Raw genomic sequence first — 17850 nt, forward strand, 5'->3', positions numbered from 1 at the left:
TATGGTAGATCCCTCAATTGCCGAAATTTTTTGTTGAATTTTTAACAATTTAACAGCTTAGGGAATTTTCTGAATAACTTTGGCAGAATTTGTAAAGTGACCAGACAACAAATGGCGCCGATAACAAAGTTATTTGAAAACCTTTTAAAGTCCCACCTGCAAAAGCTTCTCCAATTGGATGAGCTTTCATTTTGGCAGCATGCAACAAAAGCGGTTTTTTGACGCTAGTTGGACTCTCTCTCGAAAACAAGTCGGTTGTTTTTTCGCTGGCGGAAGAGTAAATTCTTCTCGCGCGTGGTTGTTTTTGTTGTTTGCGTGGCTTTGTGTTTATAACAATAACAACAAGTGATTATTACTCGAAGACAAGTTGTGTTCAAGTGGCTAAGCATATGGCCGAAACGTAGGGACCCTTTTTTTGGCCCGAAACTCGAGACTTCCTTTGGTGTTACTTCATTGTGGGGGATTTGTTTTGGCCACCTCCCAGTTCTCCCAAAATGGTTCGGTGGAGCGCGCGGTCGCGACGTCAGGCTCGGCAGGATAAAGTGGAGCTCTTGGCTAGCAACAACAAAGTGAATGGCGAGGACGATACGTCCGATAACGGTACGTGCCAAGGGAGTCCTCAAAAGAGGGGTCACTGAAGAAAATTCTTCTTAAAAATATAATTTTTAAAAAAGTAACAGAAATTCTGACTAAATTTTAAAATTACTCTTAATATATAAAAAGTTGTGAAAAAAATCAATGCAGAGGAAAACAAAAAATAATAATAATCTCTCACTCTCTAAAATAAAATGAAAAATAAGAACAATATTATACAGTTTTCGGAAGTAGTTCCATATAGTTGCAATTATCCCTTAGCGTGCTATATAAAAATATAAATAAAACAAAAAGTTTGCTCTTAGACTGGCAGAGATTAGAGAAACTCAACTGCCTTAAAATAAACCTGTTTGGAAGATATTTCTCTATTTAACTAGAAAACAAGAGAGAACGCTATAGTCGGGTGCCCCGACTATCAGATACCCGTTACTCAGCTAAAGGGAGTGCGAAGGAGATGGAGAAAAACTTTGATCCGCCGTAACTTTTTAACGAATGGTCCGATTTAAAAAATTTCTTCTACATTTCGATAGGTATTGGTAAACACAATAAAACTGCATTTTTACTTTTCCAAAATATTGAAATTTTTAAAATCGTATACAAGCGATTGTGGGCGTTAGAGGGGGCGTGGCACCCTTTTGAAACAAACTTGCGCTGCGTAGGAACTCCTATAATCTGCATGCAAAATGTCAATCTTCTAGCTTTTATAGTTTCCGAGATCTCAGCGTTCATACAGACAGACAGACAGACAGACAGACGGACAGACAGACGGACAGACGGACATGGCTAGATCGACTCGGCTAGTGATCCTGATCAAGAATATATATACTTTATGGGGTCGGAAACGCTTCCTTCTAGCTGTTACATACTTTTGCACGAATCTAATATACCCTTTTACTCTACGAGTAACGGGTATAACAAACAAAAACCAATTAAATAATTTTTATTTTTAGAATTTTATTTGGGCAATAAGTCAGCATTAATAATAAATTTACAAGTAATACTCTTAGTAAACAATAATCCCTTTTTAAAATCCTTGTTGCGCCCTTTTTTGTTGAATTAAAAAAAGCGTGCACTAAGCTGACAAAACGACTGTCATTTCATCTTTAGCCGATTGCCATTTTACGACTGTGGTTTATCTAAAACACTTTCCTTTCGTTTTAGCCGCCTACCGCAACTCGACGGACCTATCCGACCACGATGAGATTTTCCTCAAGGGATTATTGCGTAGTAATCCCAATACGCCCCACAAGGAACTGATGGTAAGTAGACCAGAACATATAAACGTAAAGAGTCAAGAAAAAATAACTCGGTACAATTTCTGACCCACTTATTTGCCTTCGAGCATCTGCTCAATAAGAAAATTGCGCATACGTTTTTCCACACATTTTCCATTCACATCGACAGTTTGTGTTTGTGTTTACTTTATCGATGGCATTGCATGCTGATTTTCGGTCTAGATAGAATTTTCCGGGCTGCCAATATGTGCGTGTGTTTGCTTTCCTTATTACATCATTTTCTTTGCCTCCCACAAACAAAGAAAAAACCAAAATCCTTCTCTGAAGAAAATGATTTTCTTGGTTAAGCCAAGTATACCCCTTCAATTGCTTTTTATTTTGTTGTCTTTTGTGGCTATAATTATGGCCCATTAGCACTCTCATTTTTGCCTTGCCTTTCCACTTTTGTGTTTTTTCGCACTAAACTTGACCTCTATTGCCTGGGCAGATGAGTTTGCTTTTATGCAGATGGTAAGAGATTTTATTAGATCATCGTGATATAACCACTGAAGTGGAAATGGCTTGACCTGACACATTTTCTTGTCTTCAACGCCATTTCGGAGTTTTCTGCCCAAAAGTTTGTGGCTTAATCAAAATGTAAATAGTTTAAGCTGTTTAAGCGGAAAACACGCAAACAAACTATGAAAGCAATGTGTTGAAGTTATGAATTTGGTAAAAGTTAAATCGAATGTAGTAAAGAACTTAAGAACATGAATTCCAAAGTACCCCACTTTTAAATACGATTTACTCATAAATTTTAACAAACAGATTATTCTTTTGTAGAATAAAGTTTTTTAACTAATTAAAAGCCTAAATGCGCAGTTAAAAACTTATTGAAATTGTATTGGAAATTACCGTTCTACAAATTTTATTTTGGAAAAAATTATGTTTTTCGAACTTAATAAATATAAAATAAAAATTAATTAATTAATTAAAATAAAATTAAAAGATATTTCCCTGGGTAATAAGCCCAGACCAAAAGTTATTATAGCCTTAAACAAACATTGCAGAAACAAAACAAGCCAAAACACAGCAATAATAATGGAAAGCGACATCGCGTGACGCGGATAATTAGAATCCAACATTTTCTGAGGTATTTTCCTGGGCAGGTTCATTCGATTGTGGTTTTTATGCTGCGGTTGGCGGCTGTTGAGAAAGGCAGTGAAAGTAATTAAACCTACGAGTCACGAGATAAGAAAATATGAAATGTCACTTACCAATTCCTTTTTTCGATTACCCCAACTCTCCTGTCGTCGCCGCTCCTTCGAACACTCCCCCATTTTATGTAGATTACATAAAATGCGGCACAAGTGGCATGGTCAACTCTTTGACATCAACGCCCCAAAGAAGTTGTGTGTATTTGAGTGTGAATAAGAAACCGGTTTGAAAACATATTTCCAACGTAAACACGACGCTTTTTATGTTACCTGAGCTCGAAAACGATGCACAAAAAGCGCTTAACTTGTTGGCCTACTAATGCAGCTGTGGCTGGGAGTACGAGAAACTTATGGGAGGTAAAAAAGAGCGAATAGCTTGGCAGCCAAGATTGAAAAAGATTTCAGATGCTGTTAAGATCACTAAAGTAATTGGTAGCAACGCTGAGATCTGTTAAGGTATGCAAATCTATTAGGGACAAAATTTAATCATATTTTTATAATTTCAAAGTTTTGTTTTCTTACAATTTAAAGTGATTCATTAATATTGGTTCTTTGTCATATAAATTTAAACCTCTAAAAATTTGAAGTTATATTCTCTCGTAATATGACTTGATTCTTGGCAATCTTCATTAAGATATTCCTTTAGGATTTTTTTCCAAAATGCCAGCATTAACTCAATTATTTAAGTTTATTACCGTTCAAAAGGTATTAAATCATTGAAGACGTTTCTTTTTATTACGGAAGTAGGATTTTTTCTGACTGATAGTCTCAACAGAAATGTTAGCGCAAGTTTGACATTTAAGCCACTGTTAAGTGCGAGCTAACATGTAGATAACAGGCTGCGTACAGTTGTAACTTGGCTCACACTGAGCTTTCTTACACGGCAAGCCAGCGAGCGAGCGAAAGAGACGGCAACACCTAGCCCTAGCTCGCTCACTAGCTCTCGCCGTTTGTTTCCAGAGCTTGTGAGTCAGTTACTTTCGAGCAGTGCTGAGGTGAGGTCTAGATTCCGGTTTAAAAACGCGCGCTTCGGTCTTTTCAATTCCATTCGAGTGAGTGAGCACTGGTGCTTGACTGTATTGGTGCTTGCGCGGTGGTGTTTGTGAGCGTGGCTTAAACGGGGCGGCTTCGCTTTAAGCCAAAAGGCAACAGTTTGTTGGTTCCTCTCTCTGACTCTCTACAAACGTTTTTCCAAATTCAATCGAAAAACGTCGAGTTTTGAAAACCCATCTGAAGGTGCTAATAAAAAACCAATCAATAATACTGTGAACACGAAAAACTAGAGCAGTTATTAGTGTGTTGTGCTAGTGCCTTGGTAACCCCGCTGTGAGAAGCTTTTCCGAGCTTAAATTGATGACGTAGTCGCCGAGAACTGTTTTGTAACCTGGCCAACAACAGTTAACAGTCTTGGCCATGTTTTGGCATTTCCAAAAAACCCAAAACTCCATACTACCAACGTTTTGAAACTCTGAAATGAGAGGCTCTCTCACATACACACCGATATAGCCGCTCGCTCTTGGCTTTAAACGCTCACTAGCGCTTTGGGAGTGGCTCCAAAAAATAAAGAAAAAATAGATATAAAAGTCAAATAAAAATATTACCAACTGTAAATGTAATTGAAAACGTAATGGCCCTAAAAACTTATAACTTAATCAACTCGTTTAGCTTATTTTAGGTTAAAAATTTCGCTGCCACTGTTGGCCTTCGAAAAATAAAACAAATTCCGTACTTGTTTACGTGTTTTTTGTGTGTGTCTAATTATCAGCTTGCTTAATTAGTAAGCACCTGTTGCGGTACGTTATATTTTGAGGCAATTTTTAAACTGACGCTGTCATGACGAAAACATTTTGCTGAGTGGAGGTGAAAGCCCTAAGCCAAAGTATCAATAACAATTGTGGGTGTGTGTGAAAAAAGGGTGGGGATTGTCTGTCGCGTGGGGCTTCTTCACAATTTTTCACACGGAAAAGGGCTGAGCTGAAGTTAAACCCACAGAACTCGGCAGAAATACGATCCTCGACGGTTCGATAATTAAATAAATAAGCAAAAGGATTAGTCATGCATGAAATGGAGAACTCGCTAGAGATGAAGATCTATAAAGGAAGTTTACTTTAAATTTCTAAGACATAAAATCGTTCAATAGGTACCTTAAAACATTAAAAAATTAAAGATGATATTTTCTTTAAAATTTTAATTACTTATAATTCCATAATAATATATTGTAAAATAAATAAAAGTGATATCTGTCGTAATCTTCCACGCTTAGCTTGAAATTCCTAACATTCCATTCAATTTGATTGAGACAAACATACAGACCATTTTCCCAGAATAGAGTTCTTATAGAGAATGCATTTTTTCTCGCCTTTCGCTTATCAAATCTCCGGAGATAGTGTTTCCCGTCAGTTTGCAGAGAGCAAAAGAGAAAAGCACTCCCACATTAAATATACATAAATATTGCATGAGTTTGCCGTTGACTCAGATGACTTTCCCATCGTGGGCGGAAACCGCCGATGGGCCAGAATAATAAATACAAGATGCGAGAGAATAACAAAGCCTGTAGACAGGGAACAAATAATGCCGGAAGACGAAATTATGTGCAATTAAAGCAGAAAACTCACTTTCCATGCGACCCAAATTCAAATGGCAAGCGACCTAATTTTTGACCTAAGACTCCAAATATTCTGTTGTCAGCGGAGAGTTCACCCGGGGTTAAATGGCAAAGATGTACAGAGGAGGAGAAACAGAGAGAGATGGCTTCCCAAAAAAAGCTGGAACCAATTAACGCACTCACTCAATTAAGCCGGAGGCATCATAACTTGACCTAGGGCAGGCACGCCCCAGACGAAGCACTGAATTTAATTAGACGTACATGACAAAGTCTTCACTTTTCGTCTTTTCCCAGCTGAATTCGACCGAGCCGCAGCCAGTGCCATTATTCCTGCCCGCTCATCTGAACAACAAGCCGATCTGCGACGACATTATCCGCAAGTTCTCACCCTCGAGGCGTCTGGAGTCGCGAGAGCTCGCCAAGCTTCTCGCCCAACCGCATTTTCGTGTAAGTAACCTAGGAAAGTCACTGGAAAAGCCTTTCTCCACTCTCACTAAAAGTGATTGTAAATCATCCTTTAACGATTCGCCGCTATTCTAGATTGTCTTTTGAATTTATTATGTTTAAATATCCCGAGGAATATCCCACTCTAACGACCACAGTCGCTTTAAAGGACTTTTAAGAAAGCCGGGCGCCCACATCTTTACAGATTTTGTAAAAGTGTAAATGCCATTTGGTTGTGTTTATTAATACGTATTGAAATGTAGAAGAAATTTTAAAACCGGACAATCCATTAAAAAGTTATGAGCAATTATGAGCAATAATTAAAAACAATTAATTTAAAATTAAAAAAGGCAATACAGTCATATTAATCTCATCCAGATTGTTATTTTAACCATAGTAAATCCAAAGTCTTTAATCATCCTGATTGTCTATTCTAGGCCCTTTTGCGTGCCCATGATGAGATAGGAGCACTCTACGAGCAACGACTGAAAGCTGCCGGCGGATCCACCACTCTACTAGAGATCGCCAGTCAACGCCAATCGGGTGGCTACCTGTTCACCGAGGACATTCTCAGCACCAAGATGCCCGTGGAGACCATCAAGATGGTGGGTCTGCGCCGAGATCCCAGCAAGCCCCTCGGCCTGACCGTCGAACTGGATGAGTTCAAGCAATTAGTAGTGGCCAGGATTCTGGCAGGCGGGGTGATCGATAAACAGAGCATGCTGCATGTGGGCGATGTCATCCTGGAGGTGAACGGCACCCCGGTTCGCACCCCCGATGAGCTGCAGGTGGAGGTGTCGCGGGCCAAGGAGAATCTCACCCTGAAGATCGGACCCAATGTGGACGAGGAGATCAAGAGCGGTCGCTACACTGTGAGTGGGGGTCAGGTAAAACAGAATGGCATCGCGGGTCTCGAGACGGGCAAGAAACTGACGGTAAGTTCGATGTCTGCTTGAAGATTTCTTCCCAAGGATTGCTGCTTGCTTGCATGAATTTTGATTAGTTTGTTTTATAATTCAGGCAAAGTTCAAAGAATGGAATTAGAATTATCAGAACTTATTTTTTTAATCGCCTCTTACTAAATTACATGTTTTTTATTGTATTGCATTTGATTTTTTTGATTTGTATTGCATTAAGTATTAAAATTTTGTTATAAGTATTATTAGTAAAAAATTTTACAAGAACAATACAAAAACAATATCTACATCTGTTTAAACACCTGAAGACTTTTTTTTAATAAGTAAATACTAGTCAGTCTAAGAACGCATTCCCTTCAAAATTCTCCAACCGCTTGCAACTAAGTAAGTAAATCTTGGTTTAGCATACATAAGTCCCTTATAATTTAAAAATATTTTTACATTTTAACGTTTGGTTTTATTATTAGTGCTATATGCGTGCGCTGTTCACATACAATCCCTCGGAGGATTCATTGCTGCCATGCAGGGACATTGGACTGCCCTTCAAATCGGGTGATATCTTGCAGGTGAGCTGTGCCATAAAGAAACCTTTTAAAATAGTTGTAACTTTTTTTTATATTTTTTTCTTATTAAAGATCATCAATGTCAAAGATCCCAACTGGTGGCAGGCCAAGAATATTACTGCCGAATCGGAAAAAATTGGTCTTATACCATCCCAAGAGTTGGAGGAGCGACGCAAAGCTTTTGTGGCCCCCGAAGCGGATTATGTTCACAAAATTGGCATTTGCGGGACAAGGGTTAGTTCTTCTATATAACCCTAAAATATAATATATAAATATAATAATATTACCAAATAGATCTCGAAGCGAAAGCGCAAGACCATGTACCGATCGGTGGCCAATTGTGAGTTCGACAAGGCGGAATTGCTACTTTATGAGGAGGTCACCCGGATGCCGCCCTTCCGCAGGAAAACCCTGGTCCTCATTGGCGTTTCTGGAGTGGGAAGGCGTACGCTTAAGAATCGCCTGATCAACAGCGATGTGGACAAGTTCGGAGCTGTTATTCCACGTAAGTACTATTGAAAATATTTTAAGGGATTTCTGACCTTGAAACAAGAATTTTCATTAGTAATTTTCTCACCATAAAATCATAAAATTTATTATTCAGTACACTTTGTTAATTATTTTTACAAACTCAATTCAAACTACAACTATAATATTTAAATTATTTATTTTAGATACCAGTCGTCCCAAGCGCGCCTTGGAGGAGAACGGAACGAGCTATTGGTTCATGGACCGCGAGGAAATGGACGAGGCCGTGAGGAACAACGAGTTTCTGGAGTATGGCGAGCACAATGGCAACCTGTACGGCACCCACTTGCAGTCCATCAAGGATGTGATCAATAGTGGGCGCATGTGCATCCTGGACTGTGCACCGAATGCGCTGAAGATCCTGCACAATAGCCAGGAACTGATGCCATTCGTTATCTTTGTGGCAGCACCGGGCATGGAACAGCTCAAGACCATCTATGCAGATCGCCGGGCCACGGGCTCCAATAGGAATCTATCTGTATGTTTGACGTTGAACCCTTAGATTAGGCACTCCTTTAATCCGAGCACGTATTCCACAGTTTGATCGCCAGAGTTCCATAAGATTCAGCTCCAGACGCGCCCGAACGCTCGAGTCCCTAGCATCGTTGTATGAGGTAAAGTTTCCAGACCTATCCTTCAAACAAATACCTATAAAATGTGATCAAATCACTCATCCGCTTGGCGCACTTAGGCCACCCTAGTAGCCCTCTTAGATCTCTGCCTGAATACCCAGACATTGCTTAACACATTCGATTTGTATGGCTATTTTGAACAGGACGACGATCTGGTCGCCACCGTCGAGGAGAGCAGCTTTGTCCAGCGGAAATACGAAAAGTACTTCGACATGGTCATCGTGAACGAGGACTTCGATGAGACGTTCCGTCAGGTGGTGGAAACTCTGGACCAGATGAGCCACGAGGAGCAGTGGGTGCCTGTCAATTGGATCTACTAAAAACGAAACTTTACACATAAGCTATTGCAACTTCGCATTCTTGCATATAGAGAAAATATATACAGCTAAAATCTATTGCCTATCATCACAGCAAAAGGGATTATTCCAGTAATTGAAGCTTAAATCGCAGCACAATTTAAATCTTACGAAAAGCATATAAAACTAAAATTATCAATACTGCTTCCTGTTGATTAAAGTCTTTTTGTCAAGAAGGTGCTGTGTCTTGAATATGAAATCTGTTAATTCCCACATCAATTACTGTTATTTTCCTCTTTAAATATCAATTATGTATATATGCAATGTTTTGTATAATTTGAAATGCGCCCTCCGTTTACAATTCAGTTTTCCTTAAGCCTAAGTCTAATTTTACGAAACGAATTCGTCCATTTTACAATCTCTTATTGTTTTATTTATACGAACATATACATTTATGTCGACGCATATCTCTTCAGTTTATTATTTTAACGAATCTCCTCAGTACAATCCTTTCTGCCAATATTTCTAGTAGTTTTTAGACTTGTTTGAATAAAATGTATAAGTTTAACGAACTAGTTGAATATCGATGTGAAGTAAAACAAATAAAATACGAATAAATTTGGCTCAAAGAAATGGTGGAACACGTTGTTTTTATCCGGGGCACCAAAATAAGTTTTATTTGCTGAATTTAAAGTGTTAGAATGTATATGTTGAATGCCAGGCATTTAAGCAACTATATTAAAGAAGATTTATAGGTGAATTCCAAGAGATTTCTCCACCACAGCGTGGGGCTGACGCATCTGCTCGCTGTACTCAGGGATGTTCATAAAGTCCTCGAAGCCAATGGAGTCAACGCGGCCAGTCAGGACATCGTCCATGAAGTTGCTGGAAGATATAATTGAGAAATAAGTATGGTAATACCATATGGATTACGTAATAATTAAACAAAGCTTAAAACCAAAGTCATAAGTAAGGAATGTATTAAAGGTTAGTTTAGTTTAGTTTATACTGCGCGAAATATCTTGAAAAACATAAATTTTTGGCCTACTTCAACCTATGGTTTCTATGGGAGCTATAGAATATAGACGTCCGATCGGCACGAGCATTTACTCTGATCAAGGTAGGCATAAAATAAAGAAGACTTGAATATATTTATCTTAATAGCTTTTATACTACGGGAAATATATTACATTTTTGTCAAGTTATATCCGATTGTTCCTTTGGGAACTATAGGATATAGACGTCCGGTCGGGGCGCTTTTTAAACTTGATCTGCGTACACTGTTTCAGATCGCTAGCTTTTAAACTGAGCTTGCAAACGGTATTGGAACAGACGGACATGGTTTTATCGACTTCCCCAGTGATCCTGATCAATAATATATTAACTTTATAGTGCTGGAAACGTCTCCTTCACTGCAATGCAAGCTTCTGATTAAAACTATGTACCCTCTGTAAGGGTATTATAATGGTATCACAGATCTTAGGAGCGGTATTGTTTCTTGTGAGTTATCACCAGAGATTAATTTGAAAGGGATTCCTTAGTTTAGGATGGGTGTTACATGTATAAATATATGGTTCCATGGGATAGTAAAGGTTTCCTCCGAGCTTAGAGGCATTCCCTGAGATAACCAATCGCTCACCTGGACGGAAGGAAGGGCAGGCGGCCCACCTGGCGGGCGGCGAAGCGCTCCATTCCCATTTTGAGGGGCACGCCGAGTCCCTCGCGGTTGCGCAGCATCTGCATGTTGAGGTTGTACTGGTGCTCGTTGTAGTTCAGCTCCGAGTCGCGCAGCCGGTGGACGTGGGCCAATTGGTTCAGGCAGTTGGCCTCCGTGGGCATTCCCACACGGCCGGTGGCATTCAGCACGGACACCTCCGCGGGCTGAACTTTCAGGGATGGCTGGTACTGCATTGCAGGGAATTATCACTTTATTAGCAACGTCGTTAACTGGACCATCCCAGGTACTCACCATCTTGTCACTACTTTGGGGGATTTCAGGCTTTTCGAAGGCAAATCGAGTGATTTACAAAAATCTTGTTGAATGACAAACAAATTCCGTGTGAAATAGAGGTGGAAGAACAATCGATGCTTATATGATTCTATCGATGTTTCCGGTCAAAATCGATTAATTTTCTTCATCGATTACGCGATTAGAAACTTTGATACACATTTAGCTCGGACACGAACAATGGTAGCGGGAATGGCTAGACATTTGAGCACATACTGGTCTTTTTTACTTGACATCTTACTTATCCCGGACTTGAACCGTATACTTGAAGAGTGAAGGCGCTAAATTTAAATTTAAATTTTGATAAGAAAGGTACAGGACATTTGCTTAGTTTTCTGGTAACCTACTGGAGTTATTAGTCGTGGAACCAAAGAAATTACCTATGTAAAAATTTATTACTAATACAAAAAAATTAAAAATATATGTAGTTACTTTCATAAAGTGGTCAACCATTGGTTAATTTTGCTCTCAAGAATACGTCGTGTAGTTGTATTAAAGAATTCACGTATAAAGGTAAGTACAAATTGCCACCATAAGAACATAACAGATCAGATTTTGTAATTAAGATTTTTTGGTTAAAATATAACTATTATTCTTTGACTTTGAATAAACACCCTGCAGGAAAAATGCGAACTAGTCTGAAAAGCAACTGGTTGTACAACAAGTATAAAGCAACCGGATTTTGTCTGGATGCATGTAGACTACACAGGATCTAGAAAATTTGTGCTAGTCGAAAAAATAATAATACAAAACTAGTAAGAAAGCAACTTGTCTCGGACTGGTACCTTTCGACAAAAAACAAGAGAGAACGCTATATTCAAATGCCCTAACTATCAGAGTTACTCAGCTAAAGGGGGATATGGAGATATAAAACTTTGAAGGGGCATAACTTTTTAACGAATGGTCCGATTTGAAAAATGTCTTCTACATTTCGATAGGTATAAATATACACAAAAAAATTGCATTTATACTTCTCGGAAATTTTTAAAGGTGTGGGCGCCAGACACATTTTAAAATCGTTAGTGGGCGATTGTGGGCGTTGGAGGGGGCGTGGCACTCGGCTGAAATAAACTTGCGTTGCTTAGGAAGCCCAAGAATATGTGTGGGAAATCTCAACCTTCTAGCTTTTGTAGTTTCCAAGATCTCAGCGTTCATACAGACAGACAGACGGACAGACGGACATGGCTATATCGACTCGGATAGTGACCCTGATCGAGAATATACACTACTGGTCAAAATAATAAGTATTATTTTGGTGGTGTATATACTTTATAGGGTCGGAAAAGCTTCCTTCTAGCTGTTACATACTTTTGCACGAATACAATATAACCTTTTACTCTACGAGTAACGGATGTAACAAAGCAAACCAGAAATAAAGAGAGTAATACAAATATGTAAATTGTTTACAAATAAAGCTTCGTATTTTTCTAGTTTTTGAGTTATTCATTTTGTCTTCAGAAGAAATCCTTTTTACATTATTTTGTGTTTTGAAAAATGAACCATTTCTTAATGACTGATGGTCCAACGTCAATACCGTATTGATAAGTAAAATTTGGTCTATGTAAATTTGTTTTATTAGCGCGTTTAGCACTTTGGTCAAGTGACGAACTTGAGTGTTGTGATTAATTACACCCTCGCCGGGGCAGCAACGAATATTCAAAATATATATCGAGCTCGTCCGCAGCTCTAATCAATTCGATCAACAAAAGAATTGCTCGCTGGCTCTGGGTTTTGTTTTCCTTTTCTCGCCCACACCTTTTAGCGGCTTTTATGATCTTCTGCTCCACAGAGACGCGATTCATTTGCATCGAGTGACAAACGCGAACGAATGCGAACCCGAAATCACTCGACAGAGCTTAATTAGTGCATGGTCACTAATAAAGTTTTTGGTCAGTGGATATTGTGTTAATCAAACTCCCGCACACAATAGGCACAAACTGTCTCCGGTCGATCCGATCCTATCCAATCTGAACTTGAAACCGAAAGGCAGCCAAGTAAAAACCATAACCGGATGGATCTTTGGCTTAGCCTTAAAGCGGAGAAATATAGATCTCAGTTTGGACTTGAGCGGAAACTAAATGGCTTTTTGTTTATGATTTTGAGTTGGTTAATTATGTCATATTAATATTATTATGTCATATTAGTTAAATGAATAGTTTTTTTTATAATTCTAATTTTAATAATAACTTTGGTATGGTTAAAGACATAAGATTTAGTTTTGTTAATTTAACGTTATTTATAAAAACAAATAAAAATAATATTGGCATTAGAAACAATATATGTTATACACATTTTAAAATAATAAATTATAATAACAAAAAGAGATCAACATTATTTTTAATGAATGAATACTATATTTAGAAACTGACAAAGCGATAAGAGAAAATAATCGAAATTTTTAAAGACAATCCATAAATTTGCTATAAGAATGGTCATATTTTTGGCGTTTGGTTTATAAATATAGTGGTAGATTAAATTTAAAACTTGCTTTATTACTTCATAATGTAAGTTAAAATGATCAATTATACTATATTAACTTAAAAAAACTGCAGTGAAAATTAAATTTATAGAAAATCTTTAATTCTTCAGCATATGTTTTTTCTCTTTAAAGCCACTCCCTTTTCTTTCCCCAAAAGTCTCTCTTGACAATTGATTTATTGTGCTCTCCGTTTTACAGCCTTTGACCAATTAATACATAGTAGATGAGTCTGAAGCGAATCAACCAATTTACCCAGTCGAATATATGGATGACCAAAGAGTCAACTATGTATGGTCCAATGAAGATCTCAGAAGATCGAAATGTAAAAGTCAAATAAAAGTATAACGTCAAGAATTAACATTTTTTCACAGCAATAAATGCATAAAAGTCAAAGATGTGTACACAAAAAAGAGGAAAGGCATGGGCGCAACTAGAGAGGGATTCATCAGTTCGGGGAACTTCTTTTGGGAACAGCTTGATTGGACTGATAATGTCTACCTCGATATTTTTATATATGTGCACTGCGAGAGATATCTTGAGTTATATTGATATAATAACCGAAAACATCGATCTGAAGAACGACATTTTTTTGTAACATTTTAATATATATGTCTTTTTTATTATTTTTTTTCATCTTATAAGATCACATAAGGTCACATACATAATACTTAAAGAATTTAATTTTAGGAATGAATAAGTAGATATTATTTCCCTCTGTTTATAAGTACACCCATTTTTGTATGACGTATATGGTGTAAAATTTATAATCTTTTGCAGGCCGTCTCCGGTGGATGCTGCCCATCGTTCGCCATTGTCGTCGCTAATAGAGACATACAACGTCCACTCCACTGGGAATTGATCAGGGATCGAAAGAGAAGGAAGGAGGCTTCGTTAACGGCAGAAAAAGTTTGAATGTTTCGTTACTTTTCTTGGCTGCCATAAACTTTTATGGCTGCAAGACTCAGCGGAAGACGAGGACAATGGATTGGGATCGTGGATCTCGATTCTGGGATCAGAGAACAGGGAGCAGCTGTGAGCAGCCGTCGAGATGATTGGGCATTATGCCGGACCAGAGTTCGGGGCTATTCGGTATCTTTCTTTTTTTTAAAGCCATAGGGGTCGCTGCCGCTTTGACGGTCCTCCTCCCATGGGTGCCAATTAAGATACGAGGAAGAGGGTTGGAGCTGGGGCAGGGGCTCCGATCTGGACCCTATTAGCAGCCATATTGTCAGACACTGAAAGAAATTATAGTCGAAAAATGTTAGAAACTAAGGATTGCCTAGAACTTTTGATCAGAATTCAAAAAAAATTATCGCAGTTTGTATTAACAATGTTATTAAAAAAAGGGGAGGATCTTGTATGAAAAAGCTTTACTCATTTTAATACAAATTAACCTTAGTTAGTTAGTACATGATTATTATACCCTTGCAGAGGTTATTATGATTTCAGTCAGAAGTTTGCAACGCAGTGAAGGAGACGTTTCCGACCCTATAAATCATATATATTCTTGATCAGCATGACTAGACGAGTCGATCTAGCCATGTCCGTCTGTCCGTCCGTCTGTTTCTACGCAATCTAGTCTCTCAGCTTTAAAGCTATCGGGCTAAAACTTTCCCAAAAGTCTTATATCTATTGCAGGTAGTATATAAGTCGGATCGAGCCGGATCGGACAACTATATCATATAGCTCCCATAGGAATAATCGGGAAACAAAATTTAAAAAAATTTTATCTTGGTTGTTTTTGAACCAATAACCTTATACTTTTGGAAATGCCATTTTTTATCTACTTCTGAATTTCGAATAATTTTTTTTTCAAAATCGGACGACTATATCATATAGCTGCCATAGGAACGATCGGAAAATTAATGGGAATATAATAGGAAATAAATTATTGCTTCGTTGGTTTTTATTGTATTCTCTTCTACTCTGGGAAAAGACTTCTTTAAATGTTTTCGAATTTCCATTTTAATTTTATCAATATCGAATCATATAGCTGCCATTGGAACGATCGGAAAAGGGTATATAAGGGTATATAAGCATCGGCTGGCCGAATTTTATTAATTTAATTAAGTTGAAAGTTAACTTTTTAATTGTTACATTTTCTTCCTTAAAGTATTTTCCCAAGTTTTCGTTCTCTGCACAGGCACCATAAAAGTTATTTCCCGTTCGTGAGTGATCTGAGTAAGATCGCTCCGTACTTTTTATGGCCCCCATTCGCTAGGACTCCCCTGTCTCCGCCATTGGGCAACTGGCTTCACATGAAACCAGATACATTGAACCATAAATCAGCCGGCTGAGTGAGAGATGCCCAATTCGGTGATGCATTTTATCCATTTTTGAGAATGTCAGGATGTGTTTGAGGAAGAAATGGCGGACATGGCAAAACATAAGCTGTGAATTCGACGTAATTTTGGCGGTGGCATGTGTAATGCAGTAGCCAAGAAAAATAGAGGGCAAACGAAAACAAAAGGCGTCGGCAAAAGTCAAAAAACCATTTCGATACGCCAGGCTGACCAAAGGCCAGCGACCAGAATGGAACGGGTTGAGCTGGGCTGCAGAGTTCCACAAAATCGGGGAATATATGTGCATATATACATAATACATATCTCTGGCGATCTCTCGACATGTGCATTTGGCGTAACTGAAACAGAGACGAATGCAAACATACACTGCAGTCGTCCGCTCCCAATTTGGTGTATCTTTTTTAGCGTGTAGGTGTGAAAACGTCGTCCACTTCCTTTATCGGGGGTATCTGTTTCGGGGTTTTTTTCGTTTCATTTCTGCTTACTGGTCTCCCCGGGTTATTTTGCATCTTCGCTTACATAAAAGTCAAAATATTTTCGGTGCGAAATAAAATAAAACCCTGACGCTGCTGCTTTAATCTTAAAACGTTTTCCGATTCGGTCACGGTTCTCTTCGGTTGGAAACCCGTTGTATCAAAATCTGGACAGGTTGTATATTTCTCTTCGCATCGGCTTTGACATTTCCGATTCTGCTAATCGCAGGCCCTATAAATCAACCCCTCAAGAGCCCCAGCCAGGTACAACGGCGATACTAGAATACTAGACTACACACAAAAAAAAAACTTTGTAAAATCAACTGTAATAATTGTCAAACAGGCCCCAACCAGTAAAATTGTCAATTCTACTAAGTAAATTATCATTTCACAACAACAAAATACACACAATTAGCAAAGACACAAACCCAAAGCAAAAACAAAATACACGTAACTATTTTAATAGTTACGTAACTATCTTTGTTGGTCAATTTTACCAAGCAAATTTTTTTGTGTGTATAAGTGCTAGATGTGTACTATATGTTCATGATCCTATCGTCTGGCACTTCAGATCACCTTGTTTGTTGTGACGGGCGCCAAGTCAATGGGTCTGTTCCTTTGCATTCCCTATAGACCGACTGGGATTTCATTTGAATTTTCTAATTTATTGCGAATATAAATTTCACTTATATTGCTTGTTGAAGTAATCAGTTTAAGGATTTTACATCCAAAAAATGTATTTCTTTAGCCATATGTTTTGCTAAAACACGTAATATAAAAAACACCTACATTTCATGATATAAATTTGTGAAATTTGATCAGGTATTACACTTAAAAAGTAATAGCCTTAAGAGGTAGTGATTATTAACCAGTCTGAAATAGCCAACCAAAGGTAAAATCTCCTGCTTCAACAAAAATGTTCACAATTTTAATCCATTTCCAATTTTTAATTGAATCTTAAATTCAACCCACAACTTATGACCATAGCCTCGTTAGATGTTTTGTTTTCCCAGGTTTTAGAGTGCCAGTTATGTTTTGTTCTTCGTCGCAAGTCCAAGACAATTCCACAAGAGTTTTCAGTTTAGAGAATTTAAAAGATTTTTATTTATTAGTTTTCAAATATTTGCATCCATTTAATTTTAATTTTAATTTCCGTACTTGTCAGAGTAAACAAAATTTAAATTTATTTTACACACTTGCACAATTTTTTCGCATAAATTCACAACATGCTATCCGCATTTAATTGACATTTTATGAACTCTAATTGCAGGCAAAATGCAATCGTCCAACTGACCCCACTCGGTTTGCGTGAGTGCGAGCGAGCCAACCGTAGAAACGATAATGGCCGAGTGGAGAGGCGAATGGGTGTGCAAAGAGAAGGGGCGGTTAATTGATTGACGTTTGCCGCCTTTGTTGTTGTTGCTTTTGGTAGGTGGAGCGTAGCTGTGAACGTTAACCCTTGTTAACCCCAGTGATACATTAAAAATTGCCATCAAATGTTGTATTTTTATTGTTCATATTTTATTTAAATAGCTAAGCACATACATATACACACATACATTCACAAGTTATAAATT

At 38.0% G+C, this 17850-nt stretch overlaps 2 protein-coding genes across 3 annotated transcripts; one reads left to right on the forward strand and one right to left on the reverse strand.

Annotated features, from left to right (window-relative positions):
* The first annotated feature begins 240 nt into the window (after positions 1-240).
* Positions 241-9647, forward strand: vari (MAGUK p55 subfamily member vari). Of its 2 annotated transcripts, XM_017149906.2 has the most exons (10): positions 241-600; positions 1756-1853; positions 5925-6077; positions 6512-7009; positions 7459-7557; positions 7627-7788; positions 7849-8059; positions 8229-8560; positions 8622-8696; positions 8858-9647. In XM_017149906.2, the coding sequence occupies exons 1-10, from the start codon at positions 495-497 to the stop codon at positions 9032-9034; spliced, it is 1911 nt and encodes a 636-aa protein (XP_017005395.2). In that variant the 5' UTR covers positions 241-494; the 3' UTR covers positions 9035-9647. The 2 variants fall into 2 exon arrangements, with proteins under 2 accessions (XP_017005395.2, XP_017005396.1); XM_017149907.3 differs by lacking the exons at positions 241-600; positions 1756-1853 and adding an exon at positions 3992-4077.
* Positions 9648-9655: 8 nt separating this feature from the next.
* On the reverse strand, positions 9656-11135 carry Pomp (proteasome maturation protein). Its single transcript, XM_017149908.3, has 3 exons — positions 10980-11135; positions 10650-10915; positions 9656-9895 (listed from the first exon to the last, which is right to left on the reverse strand). The coding sequence occupies exons 1-3, from the start codon at positions 10980-10982 to the stop codon at positions 9760-9762; spliced, it is 405 nt and encodes a 134-aa protein (XP_017005397.1). The 5' UTR covers positions 10983-11135; the 3' UTR covers positions 9656-9759.
* Between the last annotated feature and the right edge of the window lie 6715 nt (positions 11136-17850).

Source organism: Drosophila takahashii, chromosome 2L, assembly GCF_030179915.1.
Source record: "Drosophila takahashii strain IR98-3 E-12201 chromosome 2L, DtakHiC1v2, whole genome shotgun sequence".
NCBI lineage: Eukaryota > Metazoa > Arthropoda > Insecta > Diptera > Drosophilidae > Drosophila > Drosophila takahashii.

Bases quoted from the DNA above. Each gene is read 5' to 3' on its own strand.
- Pomp (XM_017149908.3), bottom strand. The intron at 9,896-10,649 runs GTGAGCGATTGG...TATATCTTCCAG, and splicing joins CTGCCCTTCCTTCCGTCCAG to CAACTTCATGGACGATGTCC.
- vari (XM_017149906.2), top strand. From the start codon at position 495: ATGGTTCGGTGGAGCGCGCGGTCGCGACGTCAGGCTCGGCAGGATAAA. The intron at 6,078-6,511 runs GTAAGTAACCTA...TGTCTATTCTAG, and splicing joins TCGCCCAACCGCATTTTCGT to GCCCTTTTGCGTGCCCATGA. The intron at 7,789-7,848 runs GTTAGTTCTTCT...ATTACCAAATAG, and splicing joins TTGGCATTTGCGGGACAAGG to ATCTCGAAGCGAAAGCGCAA.